Genomic DNA, 16,691 nt, shown 5'->3' with positions numbered 1-16,691 from the left:
TTCCTCTCTCCTGGTCTTGGAACTACTGCTTTTCCCATTACTAAGGGTGTGGACCTAAGGGTTCCAAATATGTTCATAAATTAACTTCTGTTCCTAGTTTAAATTTGACTCAACAGATTTCTACTTGGCTAGCAGACACCTCCAAGTTTCAGTTGCTGACTCCACTGCTCCAGATGAATGTGGGCTCTGGACATGCTAAAGGCCAACGTGGACCAGCCCAGTGAACATGATTCTTCTCTGTCCCTATGGGGGTCAGGCAGCTACATGCTGCTGACAAATGCCCCCTGCCCAGTCTTTGACCAGCTTTTCAGCCTTTAGGGGAAGGGGCCCTGATAACGGTGCCCCAATACCAGCCCAAAGCAGTTCCAGAAGAGAATATGTCATCCCAATTCCTTGTTCAAAAGAGGCTGAAATACTGGGTCAAAAGAAAACTCCGTGGCATAGAGACAAGAAGGCTAACTATACATGGACTATGCATAGCCATTACAGGCCATGAGTTACTAAAATAGGCCATGAGTTACTAAATGTAATACTATAATTTTAAGATTAAAATTTGCCAAAAAGAAAATGGGGGAATGAAAGACCCTAGCACTTCAGGTTTACACCCCAAAGCCTCAGAAAAGAGAAACTTCAAGTACCAGGAAATGAGAAACTAAAACTCTAGTTCCAAGAGCAACTTGACTTAGCCATTGTTCAATCTCCTCTGCAACCATATAACAATGTAAAAAGATTTCTGTTAAGAGATGTGCTCAACTGTGACTGGGATAGTTGCAGGTGTTCCAGGAAGGACCACCGTGACCTGTGTGTAATCTCCACTCACGCCTTGATACCCCCCCTTGAGGTTTCAGGAAAAATGTACCTGTTGACATAACTGTACCCCCTCTGTGATCACTCTGTACCCAGACCATGATCTTTTGAAATGAAATTGTATGGGAATTGTAATCTTGTGGGTTTGTGGGATTTTCCTTTATAAGCCCTTATGGGGTGCAGTAAGATGCTCTTAGGAGCAGAGTTTGCCTTTCTATATAGAAGCTTAATAAATCATCCTGCTATTGCATCAACTGGACTGGAGTCTGGCTTCTTGGGGAGCCCACTTGAGACTCCTAGATTTGGGGTCCAACAATTGGAGAAGAAGCCCCACTACTTCACCTGAGCCACCTAACCCAGACCTATTTGTCTTTTCCTCTAACCCTGCACCAGCCTGTTTCCATAATAAACTTTATTGTGAAAAACAGAAAGAGAGAGAGAGAAACAAAGAAACAAAGAAAAAAGGAAGGAAGGAAGGAAGGAAGGAAGGAAGGAAGGAAGGCAAAGCCTTTTCATTTACCAGAGGGATAATTAAAAGAAAAAGTTAAGACAGGAAGTCACATAATAAAGGAATTAAAAGGCTGTCATGGCTTATGCCTATAACTAGCACTAGGGAGGCTGAGGCTGGAGGATTGTTTAAAGCTCAAGACAAGCTTGGACCACAGACACTGTTGTATTTTACAAATGGTGAGTCATTGGGAAGGAGTCACAACATACAACAGGCCTACCTTGCAAGATTATTGAGGGAAGGGGGAGAAGAGGCAGAGACTGGTCTCTGGGGCTGAAAGTGAAGAAAGAGAAAGAGATGACAGGTGTGCAAGGCCAGCGTTTTATAAGGAAACTTAGCTAATGCCCACAGGGGATCCTCTTAGTGGCTGCAGCTGAGATATATCCTGTCAGAACCCTGAGGGCAGGCCAGGTGTCCTGAATGCTAATGAATACCCTATCTCCACAGGCAACACTCATCCTTTCAGAAGCCTTAAGGATCTGGTCCCAGGTTTTAAAATAATTTATTTTGCTTTATGTATATACATGTGTGTATATACATATGGTTCCATTAAAGCATCTGAAGAGGGTGTTGGGTCCTCTGAGACTGCAGTTACAAGAGCCACAACTTAACTTGAGTGCTGAAACCAAAACTCAGGTCATCCAGAGAACACCTCTGTCTTCGGTTGGCTTCTGCCTTTTGGTTGTCCATCCTAAAAAAAGATTTATAATTTATGGACATACGTTTCTTTCTTGAACAGTAAGTTGTTGGAACTCTGAACTGGTGTTGGGCATACAGCATTCTCACCATTGAGCTGTGATCTGTCTTTTTCTTGCTTTGGAAGGCTTGAGGAGCTGGATATTATTTCCCCCACCACCTTTAGCATTACATTTTCCCATAGGATTCCAGAAAACCCTTTTGCATGTGAGGGCATTGGATTCTTTTAATTTACTGAGTCGCTTTCATGGACAGTTTCATAGTTCTTCATTATGCTAACCGTGTTTGCATATTCTCTTCTCCTTGTCTCTACACTTTCTGCATCCTGGAACTTTAAGAGAAAACGATAACTCAATATCGTGTTCTTGGACATTTTATAAACTTCATCTTCATGAAACCCCAGTCAAAAAGCTAGAGAGAGATTCTCTTGGAGAGAAGGCTCAGATGTAAACAGGGCTTGCTGTTCTTTCTGGGGACCAGCGTTTGATTTCAGCACCCTGAAACTCTTGGAACAGTTCCAGATTATGTGACACCACCCTTTCTTTTTCTGTATTCTGGGAGCACTTGCTGTCTTTTACATCTACATACACACCTCACATGTAATCTGGATACTCCCTCCCTCCCTCAGTCTCTCTCTCTCTCTCTCTCTCTCTCTCTCTCTCTCTCTCTCTCTCTCTCTCTCTCTCTCTCTTTCTCACCTCTCTGAGATGTGGTCTCATACACAGCTCTGGCCATCCTAGAACTCATTATGTATACCAGGCCAGCTACAAACTCCCAGAAATCCACATGCCCCTGCCTCCCATGTGCTGCCTCCCAAAGACACTTGTCACCATGCCTGCCTTCAGAGGATGACTTTCATTGGTCAGTTTCTTTTTCCACAGGAGATTCTGGGCATCACACCAAGGTCTTTCGGTTGATGTAGCAAACTCTCATGCATTGAGCCACCACAGTGTTCCACAACCTGACTGTCTGTCTAAGCTCAAGATTAAATGAAGCCTTTCCCAGCCAACACTCTGATTGCTGTGGCCACATGTCAGTAATAGTCCCAGCTCATGGAGTGGGTCATCAACATACTCCTGGATTTACTAAATCCCTGACATTCATCGCTTCATGATGGTACATTTGATGCTATCCATTCCATGGACCACCTGGAACTCCATGTGAATGAGCATGTTGGGGATTGAGAACACTGATTCCTCCTCCTTGGGACTGGAAGTCAGTGGTGGATTAGAGGACCTGTGACTCAAATGGTCCATTTGAGGCAGAGTCTCAGAGGAGTCACTGAAGCCCTCTACAGTGATGGAGGCTGCACTCACTTGCTGGATTCAGTGTCTTGCCATCTGGTCCATAGATGGTGATTCAGTGACCCCTAAGGAATCTAGTCCATCCTCTGCTAATATCCAGGGCTAAGACCAGCCCAGGTGAAACAATAAACATTCCTTTATATTCTCTAGATGAAAACTATTAACTATTTGTTTGGGTGAGATATGGAAAAATGGAAATAAAACCAATGTTGACATTTGGATTTGAGATGAGTATGATTGTGTAGGCTTGTAAGATGAAGCCAACCGGATCAGGTACTCCACGCCAGCTGGGACAAAATTGGGAGGTCCAGGCAAGTTTGGGCTATAGTGAGAATGGTGTCAAAGGGCAGGACAGCAGCTTCTGGAATAAGAGAATTCCAGCTAGAGAATCTTGGATCAATGCTGAGCCTCTCTGGAAGAGGGCTTCCAGATGTGTGGAACTGCTCCTGGGGCATGCATGCAGCAATGATTAAAGGAACCTTTCTGCTTCCCAGAGGGATGGGAAGAAAGTCCAATCTGTATCTCAGGGTGAAAGACGCTAAGGAGTAAAAGTGAGCTTTGTGGCTGTCTCTCTGAGGAAGTGGAAGTTCTATTGTTTTGTTTGTGTGTGTGTGTGACGTGATACTCTTTATGTAGACTAGCATGACCTCGAACACAGGACATCTAGGTATTGTGCCTCCTGGGTACTCGAATAAATGGTGTGCATGACCACACGTGGCAGAAGAGCTCCTGCCAAGCACATGGGAAGCCCTTGATGCTGTCTTTAGCACCATGGAATGGTACCCAAAGAAAGGATGGAAAGAAAGATCCCAAGACGGAAGCCAAGCTGGTGTCTGAAGTACTGAATAAGAATAGTCTGAGTGCTGGGAGCGCCTCTCTAATCTCAGACAGTGTGGGAACTACAGGAGCTGACTGGGGGAACATGCATCAGAATGTCTGGGTGGAGCTGGACTTGGGAGAGCACCACCAACACTCCTCAGCTAGGAGTACTAGAATTCAACCTTAGCCAGGGCTCCATGGTGAAACCTAAAATCAAAAATCAAAGAAGAAAGGAAACAAACCCAGTGTCTGGAAAATCCACAAAAGCCAAAGGAGTGAGCATATACTACACAGGCCATTGTATTAACAGGATAAAATTTATTTTTTAAATACAAAATAACCACATAGCATTTAAAATATAAACAGTCAGTCACATTGTGTACATTCACGACAGTGTAGAATCGCCTCCCTCCAGTTGTAAAATATGGTCATGTTCCCGAAAAGGGATCTTCCTCGAAGCACTCTTTCCCTCTCCCCTCACTCCCTAGTCCTGACAAGCATAATCCACTCTCTTGGGATCTGCCTCTTCTGGACAGTTACTGTACACGGAATCACAAAGCACAACTTGGTCGATCTGTTTCTCTCGCTTTCTATACTGTAATCAGAGTTTAGCCATGTACCAGTGTGTATCATCACTTCACTTTGATGTCTAAACATTGTCTCATTGTAGGGAAATGTCATGGCTTATAAATTATCTGTCAAACACTGATGGGCATGTGAGTCCACAAGCCATAGAAAACTCATTTTCATGTAGGGTAGGAGCAGGAGGGGTGAACACAAGAATCTAAGGTGTTCTATTGACATTTAAACACTATCGACATAGTGTTTAAAAAAATAATTAGAAAGGTAGCTATCAAACATCACTCCTTACTGTGTAAATATATAAAAAATTTCAGAAATCAAAGTTCTAAACGATTCATTTCTATTAAAAAAATTTTTTTCAACATTTACAAAGATGAGGATTCACTCTCACCAATGTCCTTATCTGGATCCTATTAGGCAGCTTCTTTTTCTTGTTGCCGTTTCTTCCAAAGCTTGGCCATTGCCTGAAACTTGAGGTTAGGCTGGTTGGCAGCATCCTCTGGAAAGATGTAACCATGGTATTCTTCCCAGCCGGCATCAGACCCATCTTGGGCCTGGACCTTTCTCTTCTTCTTGACCTTTTCTGGCATGAGTTTGTCTACTCTTTCCTTGTCTGATACTGTTCCAAATTTATCTTCAAACCCTCGCCAGGATTCCAGCAACATAAGTCTCTCTTCTTGCTCTTCTCGGTTTCTCATGGTTCTGTTTGTCTCTTGATAAATCTGTCTGCATTTAGTCACACTTGCTTCTTTTCCTGAGGAAAACTCAAATGAGCCAAACTGATCCATACCTTGATATCCTGTGTTCGCTGAAGCAGTTGTTGGTAAAGGTTTCGTGCCCTTTCAGTTTCTTCCTGCTCAATCTCAAAATGGATATATGATGTCCAAAGGACCTCTGGCATGTCTAAGCTTGGCTGGCTGATGGCTACTTCGTAGATGGCCCAGGCTCTATCGATATCACCAAGGATTGTCTCTAATTCTGCAAACTTAATCCATGAGGTACAAATTTCAGGTACAAATTCCAAGAACTTGTCATAAAGCTTGCGGCATCTGTCAAATTCTCGAAGCTGTAGTTCCAGTTCTATATAGCCTTTGAATAACTTGTTCTTTGTACATTTGCCTATGGAAGTCCCCAAAGCTCTTCTGGCCAGTGGCAGATTTTTGTGTCATATTTCAAACTGTGCGTAATATAACCACATTTTGGCAAAGGTGAACTTTTTGTGAGGAATTAGGGCCAAAGTGGCTTGATAGACCTGTCTTGTCCTCTCAGGATCCTTGGCTTCCAGCTCTTCGTAGAATGCATAGTTGATCCAGAGATAGATGTAGCGCTTCCAATGCCTCTTCTCCTGGATGGGCGGCACGTTGGCAATGGCCCTCTCATAGACTTCCCGCACTGTGTCGGCCTCTGCCTCACTTTCCTCCAAGCGCAAGTAATCAAACCAGGCATCTTAATTGTATGGATCAGCCTTCACTTTTTCATACTGGCATCTCAGTTTGCTCACGATGATATCTTCAACAGCCCTGCGGTCCCCAAACTTCTTCTCAAAGACGGTGTAGTTTTTCCAGAGTTCTTGCGCCCCTTGTTTTGAAATTCTACCCAGGGCATATTTGTAAATAACTCGTACCCTTTCCAATTCTTTCTGGTTTTCCTCAAATTTGGCAAAGGCCGCATACAGGTGTGCGTCCATATGCTCCTCTCCAAAGAACTCCACTGCTCTCTCGTAGACTTGCCGCGCATGGGCAAAAGAAGCATGCTTCTCTTCGAATCGGGCATACTTGACCCAGTTCTTCACAGCAGGGTGCATGAGCACCAAGCGTTCGTAAAGGGTATGGGCCTGCTCCACCTCTTTGTGTCTCAGCTCGAAGCTGATGTAGGAGTGCCAGGCCTGCTCCTCAGGCCACCATTCCATCCAGCGCTCAAACACTTGACGGGCACCGGCGACATTGCCCAACATCTCCTCCATGGATGTGTACCTGTGCCAGAACTCACTGACTCGGGGCAGAGTTGTTAGGGCTCGCTCCCAGATATTTCGGGCATGGTTCACCTGGCGGTTCTTCATTTCCATTTCTCCACACATCAGCCAGAGTGGAATACTCCCATAATCTACATCCAAGGCACGCTTGTATATGGACCGAGCCCTTGGGATTTCCTTGAGACTTTCTTCCCACTGGGCATATTTGATCCAGTTACTAATCACAGTCCTGTTTTTTCTTATGTTATCTTCAAAAGTCTTCCTCTTCCCAAGTTTGTAATCATTGAGCTCCTCTTCATCTGTGATCTTCTGCTGAGGCGGGGGTGGAAGGAGCTCGAGTTCTCTCTCTTTAGCCTCTCTTAAGAGCTGCTCTGCAGTTAGCTGTACCTCAGCTGGTGCTTTGTTTTTCACCTTGGCCACTTTGGGAATCCTCTGTTTCCCCGCCGTTGTAGAGGACACTATGTCTGCGGCCGCTGAACCGGATTAACCCCGACACCAACACACACACACACCACACCGCTGGACCTCAGAAATGGGCTTCAAAAAACCAGCCAACACCAGAGAGCCGGCTCGGGACAAACTACATCCCCAAACAGAGGCACACACCTTTAATCCCAGCACTCAGAAGGCAGACGCAAGAGGATCTCTGAGTTTGAGACCAGCCTGGTGAGCAGTAACGGATTGTAAAAGCTTCAGAGGAAGCAGAGAAGACTCTGTCCGAGAGCTTAGAGTCACACCTGGCCCTGTAAACGAATTTCTAAACTGTCTTATTAATTTAAAAAAAGAGAGCCAAATATACAGATGAGAGCCTTAGAGACCAGGGAAATACGGGGAGCCACCAGCTACCTTACCTCACCAGCTCTGCACCTTCCAAAATGCCCTGACTTCCCGTCTACCTAGGTTTTTATTGCCTAGGTTTGGATTGCCTTGCTGTTCTGCCCTCTCATTGGCTCTTAGCCCCTAACTCACTTCCTTGTCACCGCCTGTCTGCACAGACCTCAGGTCTCTATGTTGGGTCCCGGGATTAAAGTGTCTCACTACACTTGGCCGTTCCCTGATGTGTCCTTGAACACACAGAGACTCTGCCTGACGTGTGTTCGGATTAAAGGCGTGTGCTACCACCGCTTGACTTCTGTGTTTCCTTAAAAATGGCTGGCCTTTTTCCCCTTGATCTCCAGACTTGCCTTATTGATTAACGTACAAATAAAATATCACCCCATTTTGGCACAAACAGATTATCACCACATTTCCCCTGTTTTGTCTAATGAAAATAAAAAAAATAATTTAAAAAGTTAAAACTAATATAAGAAAAACTATTTACAATAAATACAATAACTATATACACTATATACAAGCAATAAACAAGTTAAAACTTTCCTTTTAATTAAACAGAAAAGGAAAAGATTAAAAAACAAATAAAGGGCATATGATATGGAAATACAGGATATAGATATGCTTGGATGAAAGGGTAGATTAATATATCTGCTTTTAAAGAGCAACAATTAGTGTAAAGTCTTTTCCACTGCTGTAGATTTTAGTTTATTGATACAAATTTAAAGTTAATTTTGTTATACTGTATGTATATTTCTGCTCTCTTTTAAGGTATTCAGTTTATGTAACTCATTTAAATTGTAATGGATAATTGAGAACTACAGATGAATAATTAGTCTTCTATGAGAGTCAAAGTAATGGGCATGTTAAGTTTTCAGGGTATACATAGACATAATTCAATCAGGTAGGTAATCTTCAAACCCTTCAAAGACCTACAGAATACGGAATTTAAACTGTTTTAAAAACTTGGACTTTCTGGACAGTGAGATGTCTGCTCCTGTCAGCACCAATTTACTTCAAAGAGAGGATGGGCGTCAAAGACATTCCATGTGGAGTTGATCTTCTTCTTGGCAAAAATAGCCATTTGGGCAAGAAACTGTTCTTGCCTGGACTGCTTTTAAAAAATGTTGTGTCGACTGGACATGCAGGACCCATTGGAAGGTGACCACCAAACTTTGAAAGGCAAATTGTCCTTTAGGACCCCAGACTCGAATGGTACCTAAAAGGCAAGACCGTGTCTTAATGAATATTCCAGCATTATGTGAGGTCGGCCCTGAGGAGAGTGTTCAGGCTCCTTTGAAGCACAGCTCGGGGAGTTTCAGGGACAGTTAGGTCATCTCATACATAATTGGTTAAGCAAGCAGAAGTAACAATAGTAACTTTGAATTGGCTGAGATTTAGTCTTATCCTTTTTGGACTCACTTACCCAAGCTTGGGCAAGTCCACACGTGACTCGGAAGGGGAGCTGCAGGATTTTTCCTTGAGACATTGTGAAGCTGACTTAGGCCTTTATTTGTTCCCTCTGTTGTCCATGAATATAAAGGCCTCAGGATATATGGACCTTTGTAGAGAGAGAAACCTGTTTTGCCTGTTGGCTGGAGGATTCAGAATTCAGAGTGCTCTTGATTGCCCTGAACTAATGCTCCCAGCTCACCAAGGTCAATTTCATTGATAATAATCTGTCTCCGCCTCTCCTCATGCAACTGCTTCACAACATAGCCAAACTGAGCAAGCTGATCGAGGAGCCATACCCTGCACCGCTGGAATGCTATGATCATAGGGGCCTTGTAGATCAGTTTGACCAACTTTGCCCCGAACTCTTAAGTATAATAAAGACAAAAAAAAAAAAAAAGCGACTTTTGCTCCAAGACAATGCTATAAATGTTTCAATCATTCTATCTATGAGCTGGAGAGCAGGCATTACCTGTGCTGGCAATAAACTGGGAAAGGTTACTGCTTGGTACTGTTGTATTGTTTGTTGGTGTTCTGACAGATCAAGCTTGCCCTGAGACCAGGGGGCAGAGCTAGCCAGTACTTAATCATGGATTCCAGTCAGTTCTGGAACATATCCTTAATATCAGCACTTGGGAGGCTGATGTCTTAATTCCAGTGCTTGGGAGGTGTAGACAGGATCGTGGCCCCTCATTAGCTCAGAGTAAATGGAGAGGTAAGAAGTCACTTGTGGTTGTTCCTTTGCTTCTCTGGTCTTCCACATTATTACCCCATACTTGACTCCTGGGTTTCATTGATAAGACTAAATAGGATCATGCCTGAGGTCTGAGCTATGGAATCCTACTGAGGGTAGTGTGTTGGGATGGATGAAATCCTCCCTGGGATCATTGCAGCTTGAAACTGTTCCTCCCAGAGATCCCATAGCATGAGTAGCTGTACCCTTTTGCCCATTGCATATAATAATGTTCTGTGTTTTGGAGTTCCTGGTGTGGCTCCTTCACAGCACCTTGACCACTCATCCCCAGCATTTCTCTACCTGTGTCTGTTTTTTTTTTCCTTTCCCCATCACACTAAGGTAGTTACTCTCAAAGCTGTGCAGGACATGAAATCCTAGGGAAAGATCTCATAAATTGGACTCAGAGCACATGGCTCACAAGGTGCTCAATGCTTTCGAAACCAAGTGGTATGAAATGAGATCTAATCAGTTGGCAATATAAGAACTTGGTATCACACTATTTTTTTCATCATGTTTCTTGTTCTTCGAAATAGAGATAGGAAGTCCTAAACTTGATGTGTCATGGTTGTTATGTGTTTGTTGCCCTAAACCATGACTAATTGTGAAGGAATATCCATCAAGGATACTACACACACAAGTAATAGTGGGAACTCTATTGGCTATAGACAGCACCTTCTATAGCTCAAATCAAACTAGAGGGAATTCATGAAAGCTGGATCAATGGCTCTGGAGCCTACATGGGACTGGACTAGTCCCTTTACAGGGTGAGACAGTTGTGTAGCTTAATCTGCTTGGGAGGCCCCCTGGTGGTATGATCAGTATCCATCTCTGGTGCATGAGTGGGCATTGTGGAACCTACAGCCTATGATGGGACACCTCCTGAAGCCTTGAGGCAGGGGAAAAGCTTGGACTTCAGTGTCTCTCCTAATGTGCCTCCACATGGGAGGCAATGCCTTCTTGTTGGAGGGAGTAGGGAGTGGTTTGGGAAAGGAAGCTGGGAGGGGGCAGGAAGAGGGAAGATGGGGAACTTTGATTGGTATGCAAAATGAATGAAAAAATTTCTTAAAAAGAAAGATAATAATAGGAGTTAAAACAGTTTTTTTTTTTTGTAGTTCGTGGTGGTGCATGCCTTTAACCCCAACCATTGTGCAGTTGAGGCAGGCCAAACTCTGAGTTCACCCATAGCTGGGTCCACATGGAAATCTCCAGGACATCCAGGTCTACAAAAAGAGAGACTCTATCTCAACAAACAAATACCCACAACAAAAATAATCCCTGTGTTTTCAGGTCACATACTTTATTTCCATCAGTCTAGAGGAAGAAAGAAGCAGGGAGATCTTCATGTGTTTGAGGCTGCCTGTATAAGAAATTTTTCAGTATCTAGATGAAAAGAGTTTCTTTTGGGAGAGACAAAAAGCTGAGATTGGCCTGAAAGACAGGAGCCCATTATACTGAATTGTATTTGTTCATTAATTTAGTGGCTGTTTATGTACTACATTTTTTTTTTTTTTTGGTTTTTCGAGACAGGGTTTCTCTGTGTAGCTTTGCGCCTTTCCTGGAGCTCACTTGGTAGCCCAGGCTGGCCTCGAACTCACAGAGATCCACCTGCCTCTGCCTCCCGTGTGCTGGGATTAAAGGCGTGCGCCACCACCGCCCGGCTATGTACTGCATTTTTATTTCTTTTTCTGATGAAGAATCTTGCTCTGTAGCTTTGGAGATCTGATACTCCAGTTCCCGACAATCCTCCTAATTCAGCATTCCAACTAGTAGGTGACTCCTGTGAGCCAACACACCTGGCTGAGTTTTATTCACATGTGACCCACATGGTTCTGAGTGTTGGCAGATTGACATTACTACCTTTCCTAGCAAGAGACATACACACAAAATCTCCTAAAAATATCCTCAAAGAATTTTGTGACAAACATTGTCACAACTGTGCGATCTTTTCTAGAATATATAACCTAGTTGCATGTTCTCTCATTCTTCAGTTATGTTAGCTACTCAGAATGCTGAGGCAGAAACATGGCTTGCATCTGCTCCTGTTAGACAATGGTTCTGAAGATATAGCCAACTGGAAATGTGTTTGCCAGCATCACAAACCCTAGGCTTTCTCTAAAGCATTGCATGGACTAGACAAGCTGGAATAAGGCTGTCATCCAGAACTGAGGTCATCTCTGGCTATCTAACAAGAAAGAAGCCAGCATGGCTATATAAAACCCATTTCTTAGAACAGTTTTAAATCTGTGTCATGGAAGGAGTTGGTGCCCTGGGCTTTTGGACAGACAAGGGTGTTTCTGTAAAGACCAGTCCAGCACAGTGAAGAGAAACAAAAAGTCACCAATAATGGGAGCTGAACCAGGCATGGGTGAACACACCCTTAATCCCAGTGTCTTGAATGCAGAAACAAGCTGGTGTACTTAAAAACTTACATAAAAGGGCTGGGGAGATGGCTCAGAGGCTAAGAGCACTAGCTTCTTTTCCAGAGGTCCTGATTTCAATTCCCAGCATCCACCACATGGTGGCTCACAACCATCTATATGAGATTTGGTGCCCTCCTCAGATGTACAAGCATACATGCAGGCAAAACAGTGTACACTTAATTAATTAATTAACAAACAAATAAATTTTTTTTAAAAACAGTTTCAGGAAGGCTAGAACTACATGATGACCCTCTTTCAAAAACAGAGAGGGGTTTGGACAAGAACCTGCCTCACACTTTTCACAACAGGAGACAAAAATGGTATTGTCACTTCTTCTAGGCAAAAAACAAATAGTCAATGACTTTGAACCCCTTTAACTTCAGTGCTCAAGAAAGAAGGGGGCAAGCGGGGCGGTGTTGGCGCTCGCCTTTAATCCCGGCACTCTGGAGGCAGAGGCAGGCGGATCTCTGTGAGTTTGAGGCCAGCCTGGACTACCAATTGAGTTCCAGGAAAGGTTGCAAAGCTACACAGAGAAACCCTGTCTCGAAAAACAAAAACAAAAAGAAGAAGAAGAAGAAGAAGAAGAAGAAGAAGAAGAAGAAGAAGAAGAAGAAGAAGAAGAAGAAGAAGAAGAAGGGGGCTGATCTCTGTGTACAGGGCCCACCAGGTCTATATGGTGACTTCCAGGCCTTTCGTGTCTGCACAATGAGACCATGTCTTCATCAACATTTGTGAGGTGGATGGTGGCTCAGGCTGTGTTGTAAACTAACCTCATCTGAAATACCCTCCGCTTGCTGGGGTAGACAAGGCTTCATGTCCTTGCCTATCCCTCCTCCATCTGCCCCATCATCTGTTTGCATGCAATATCATGATGGGTTTAAGATTTCAATTTCTTGCCGGGCGGTGGTGGCGCACGCCTTTAATCCCAGCACTTGGGAGGCAGAGCCAGGCGGATCTTTGTGAGTTCGAGGCCAGCCTGGACTACCAAGTGAGTCCCAGGAAAGGCGCAAAGCTACACAGAGAAACCCTGTCTCGAAAAACCAAAAAAAAAAAAAAAAAAAAAGATTTCAATTTCTTTTTTTTTTGTTGTTGTTGTTTGTTTGGGTTATTTGAAACAGAGTTTCTCTGTGTAGTTTTGGTGCCTGTCTTGGATCTCACACTGTAGATCAGGCTGGCCTCTAACTCACATATATCCACCTGACTTGGCCTAGGGAGTACTCAGATTAAAGGCATGTGACACCATTGCTCATCCTTCTTATAAAAATTGTAAAGCCATGAAATTGGGCAGGGTGGTGGTTGTGCATGCCTTAAATCCCAGCATTTCCGAGGCAGAGGAAGGTGGATCTCTGTGAGTTAAGGGCCAGCCTGGTCTAGAGACTGAATTCTAGGACAGGCTCCAAAGCTACACAGAGAATCACTGCCTTGAAACAAATAACAAACAAAAATAAACAAATGCAAAAAGCCATGAAACTACCTGAGAGCATCTGGAAAGAGGGTGGGCTCCACAGGCTGTCCTGCACTACTGCAGATCAGGTCTCTGAAAAACAGAGACTGTTAAGTGGAAGTAATCAAAAAGATGTCCAAGATGTCTCAGTAACTAACACCAGTAGTTTCAGCCATTGGGAAGCTACAAAAGGAGAAATAGTCTGTAGTGTGAGTGAGAGGCCAGTCCAACCTACGTAGCAAGAGCCCACCTCAAAAACAAAAACAAAAGAATGAGAAAACCTTGTGTGGTACACGATTGTAAGCCCACTATCCCTTTGTGGAAGGTAAGTGGATACAAAGTCTTTGGCCAAGTAGGGCTAAATATTGACTTCAGGCCAGCCTGAGAAAAGCAAATTACATAAATAAATGAGCCAAGTAGCTGATTAATAACTTAAAATGACCTGGACACAAACATGAGTGACCATCTTTCTTTGAGGAGTTGGATGACTCCAGAGATGGTACATGGCCATCCTTGTACCCCAGCCTCTTCAAAAATTCTGGGATGCACCTCAGCTGCTGGAATGATGGTCTCCCATGCACAAAGCCTGCCTAATATCTCAGAAATCCCAAAATGGGACACAACAATGCACATCTGCAATCCCCTGACTCTTGAGTGTGAAAGAATGTACAAATGCATCTGTGTTTACCTAGAAGCCAAATGTTCTAGCAGGTATATCCACTCTAGAATGTTTTTATTGTGTTTTATATTTCTAGTTTAAATTTTTCAAATTTTGATTCCTAGTAGCAGTTAGAATTGAGTGGGATGATGGCAATTCTAGCCAGATAGATGTGAAAGGGGCTTGTCATGCTGAAGGGAGTGGATTGGAGGCTTTGAGAACAACACACGAGGAGTAATGTTACAGACTGCAGGATTCCATGGCTCTCTGCCATGCTGTTCTCCGACACTGGGCAACAGCTCTCAGTGTTGTCCATTCCTTGGGACAGGGTTTTATCATGGAGCAGGCTAGACTCAACCTCGCAGCTATCCTCCTGTTCCTGCATGCTGCTATAACAACTGTGAGCACATTAGAGAAAGACTCTATCAACTGAGCTGATCACCAGTACTCTCATCACAAGAGGAATGCACTCACACCATCCTCCTGCCTCAGTCTTCTGTGTAGCTGTCCTAGCAACCGACTGCCACAGCATCCAGCTCAACCCCTGATCAGCTTCATGAAGACCTGGACAAAGGTCCTTTAACAATGAATGACATTCTCAGCTCTATGGTTCAGGTCGATCATGAGACACAGTCCTGTAAATGATGGTCCAAATCACTTCTGAACTATGTTGTTCACACAAGAATAAAACTCAGGTGTAACAGCTCACACCATAACAAAAGGCAGATGGAGACTGGAGGATTTCTGAGCATTGGAGCTCAGCCTAGGCCACAGGAGTTCCAACTAACCTTAGCTACACTTTAAAACTCTGATCAAAACATTTACAACATAAATACATAGATCAGCAATTAATGACTCAGTGTTTGTGTTTGGATCAATGAATGAGTTTTGTTGTTGATGATGTTCCAGCTTTTTTTTTTCCTTTTTTAATTTCTTTCTTTCTTTCTTTCTTTCTTTTTTTTTTTTTTTTTTTTTTTTTTTTTTTTTGGTTTTTTGAGACCGGGTTTTTCTGTGTAGCTTTGCGCCTTTCCTGCAACTCACTTGGTAGTCCAGGCTGGCCTTGAACTCACAGAGATCGCCTGACTCTGCCTCCCGAGTCCTGGGATTAAAGGCGTGAGCCGCCACCGCCCGGCTTCTTTTCCTTTTTCTAGACAGGGTGTTGAAGACGAATTTCTAAACAGTCTTATTAAATAAGAAACACAGAGCCAAATACAGGGGTGCAAGCCATAGAGATCAGAGTAATCGCCACCAACTCACCTTAGCTCACCACTTCACCATAGCTTCCCAAGGGAGCCTCTTCCTATGTAACCTTAGCCTTTATTGCCTTCCTGTTCTGCCTTCTGATTGTCTCTAAGCCCAGCCACATCACTTCCTCATCACTGCCTGTATATACAGACCTCCAGGCCTCTATGGTTGGTATTGGGATTATTGGCGTGTGTCACCAAGCTTGCCTGTGTCCTTGAACACACAGAGACTCTCCCTGCCATGTGATAGGATTAAGGGCGTGTGCTACCACCACCTGACTTCTGTTTATCGCTCGCTATGACTTCTGATCTCAAAGCAAACTTTATTTATTAACATAAGAATAAAAAATCACATTTCAGCACTTATAAAATATCACCACAGAGTATCTCTTGATATCTGCCTGTCTTTCTTTCCTAATGCTAGGATTAAAGGCATGGGCCACCATAACATGGCTTCAGTGACCATCAGCTTCAGTGACTGAAGCTTTTTTCTTGGATTTAGAGTTGATCCTATACCATGTAAATCCCAAAAGCATTAAGTGGGTGGAGATTCAGTTACTGATTCAGACTGCAGACTTAGGATGGGAGGGTGTGGCCACAATGGGGAGGGGTCAGTTGAAACCTATATAAAAAGTTAGAGCAGCCAGAGAAACGCTCAGTCTTGGATCCTGGAGTCACATCCTTCCCTTGCCTGGGTTTGGAGGCCTCTCACCAGTGTTCAGGTCAGGTAAGACCTTCATCTTCACAGGAAACCCCATCTCCTGCAGCTTAGTCTAGGCTTGTCCTTATTTCAAATATAGTTACTGTATTATTTCATCGTGCTGGGGGGTGTGTGGGGGTTAGTTGTTGTTTGTTTATTTGTTTGTTTAGTGTAGTTGATTTTTTTAAGATAAATTCAAACAGATTCATCTACCTCAGCCCCTTAAGGTCAGGATAATCAGAATATGACATTGTGCTTTCATTTATATATAGTAATGAATTTGGTCATTTATGGTTTCTGTATTTATTGGTTCAGAGTCTCACTAAGAATGTGAGGGTATTATTCCCAGCACTCAGGGGGCAGAGGCAGGCTGATCTTTGTGAGTTCCAGGCCAGCCTGGTCTACACAGCAAGTTCAAGAAAAGGATCCAAAGCTACTCAATCCACTCCCCCCCCCAAAAAAAAATGTCAGGGTGACCTTGAACTCAAGGCTATTCAGGCAGGTAAGAACCACAAATG

General features: G+C 43.6%; 1 protein-coding gene across 1 annotated transcript; it reads right to left on the bottom strand.

The window, feature by feature from the left end:
• Positions 1 to 5,129: 5,129 nt before the first annotated feature.
• On the bottom strand, positions 5,130 to 9,297 carry LOC143271757 (crooked neck-like protein 1). Its single transcript, XM_076563630.1, is given in 4 exon segments — positions 5,130 to 5,488; positions 5,491 to 5,855; positions 5,895 to 7,161; positions 9,174 to 9,297. Coding segments are annotated over 4 exon segments (2,115 nt in total).
• Between the last annotated feature and the right edge of the window lie 7,394 nt (positions 9,298 to 16,691).

The sequence above is a fragment of the Peromyscus maniculatus genome, chromosome 2, assembly GCF_049852395.1.
Source record: "Peromyscus maniculatus bairdii isolate BWxNUB_F1_BW_parent chromosome 2, HU_Pman_BW_mat_3.1, whole genome shotgun sequence".
NCBI lineage: Eukaryota > Metazoa > Chordata > Mammalia > Rodentia > Cricetidae > Peromyscus > Peromyscus maniculatus.
This window is presented reverse-complemented; position numbering and strand designations above follow the sequence as displayed.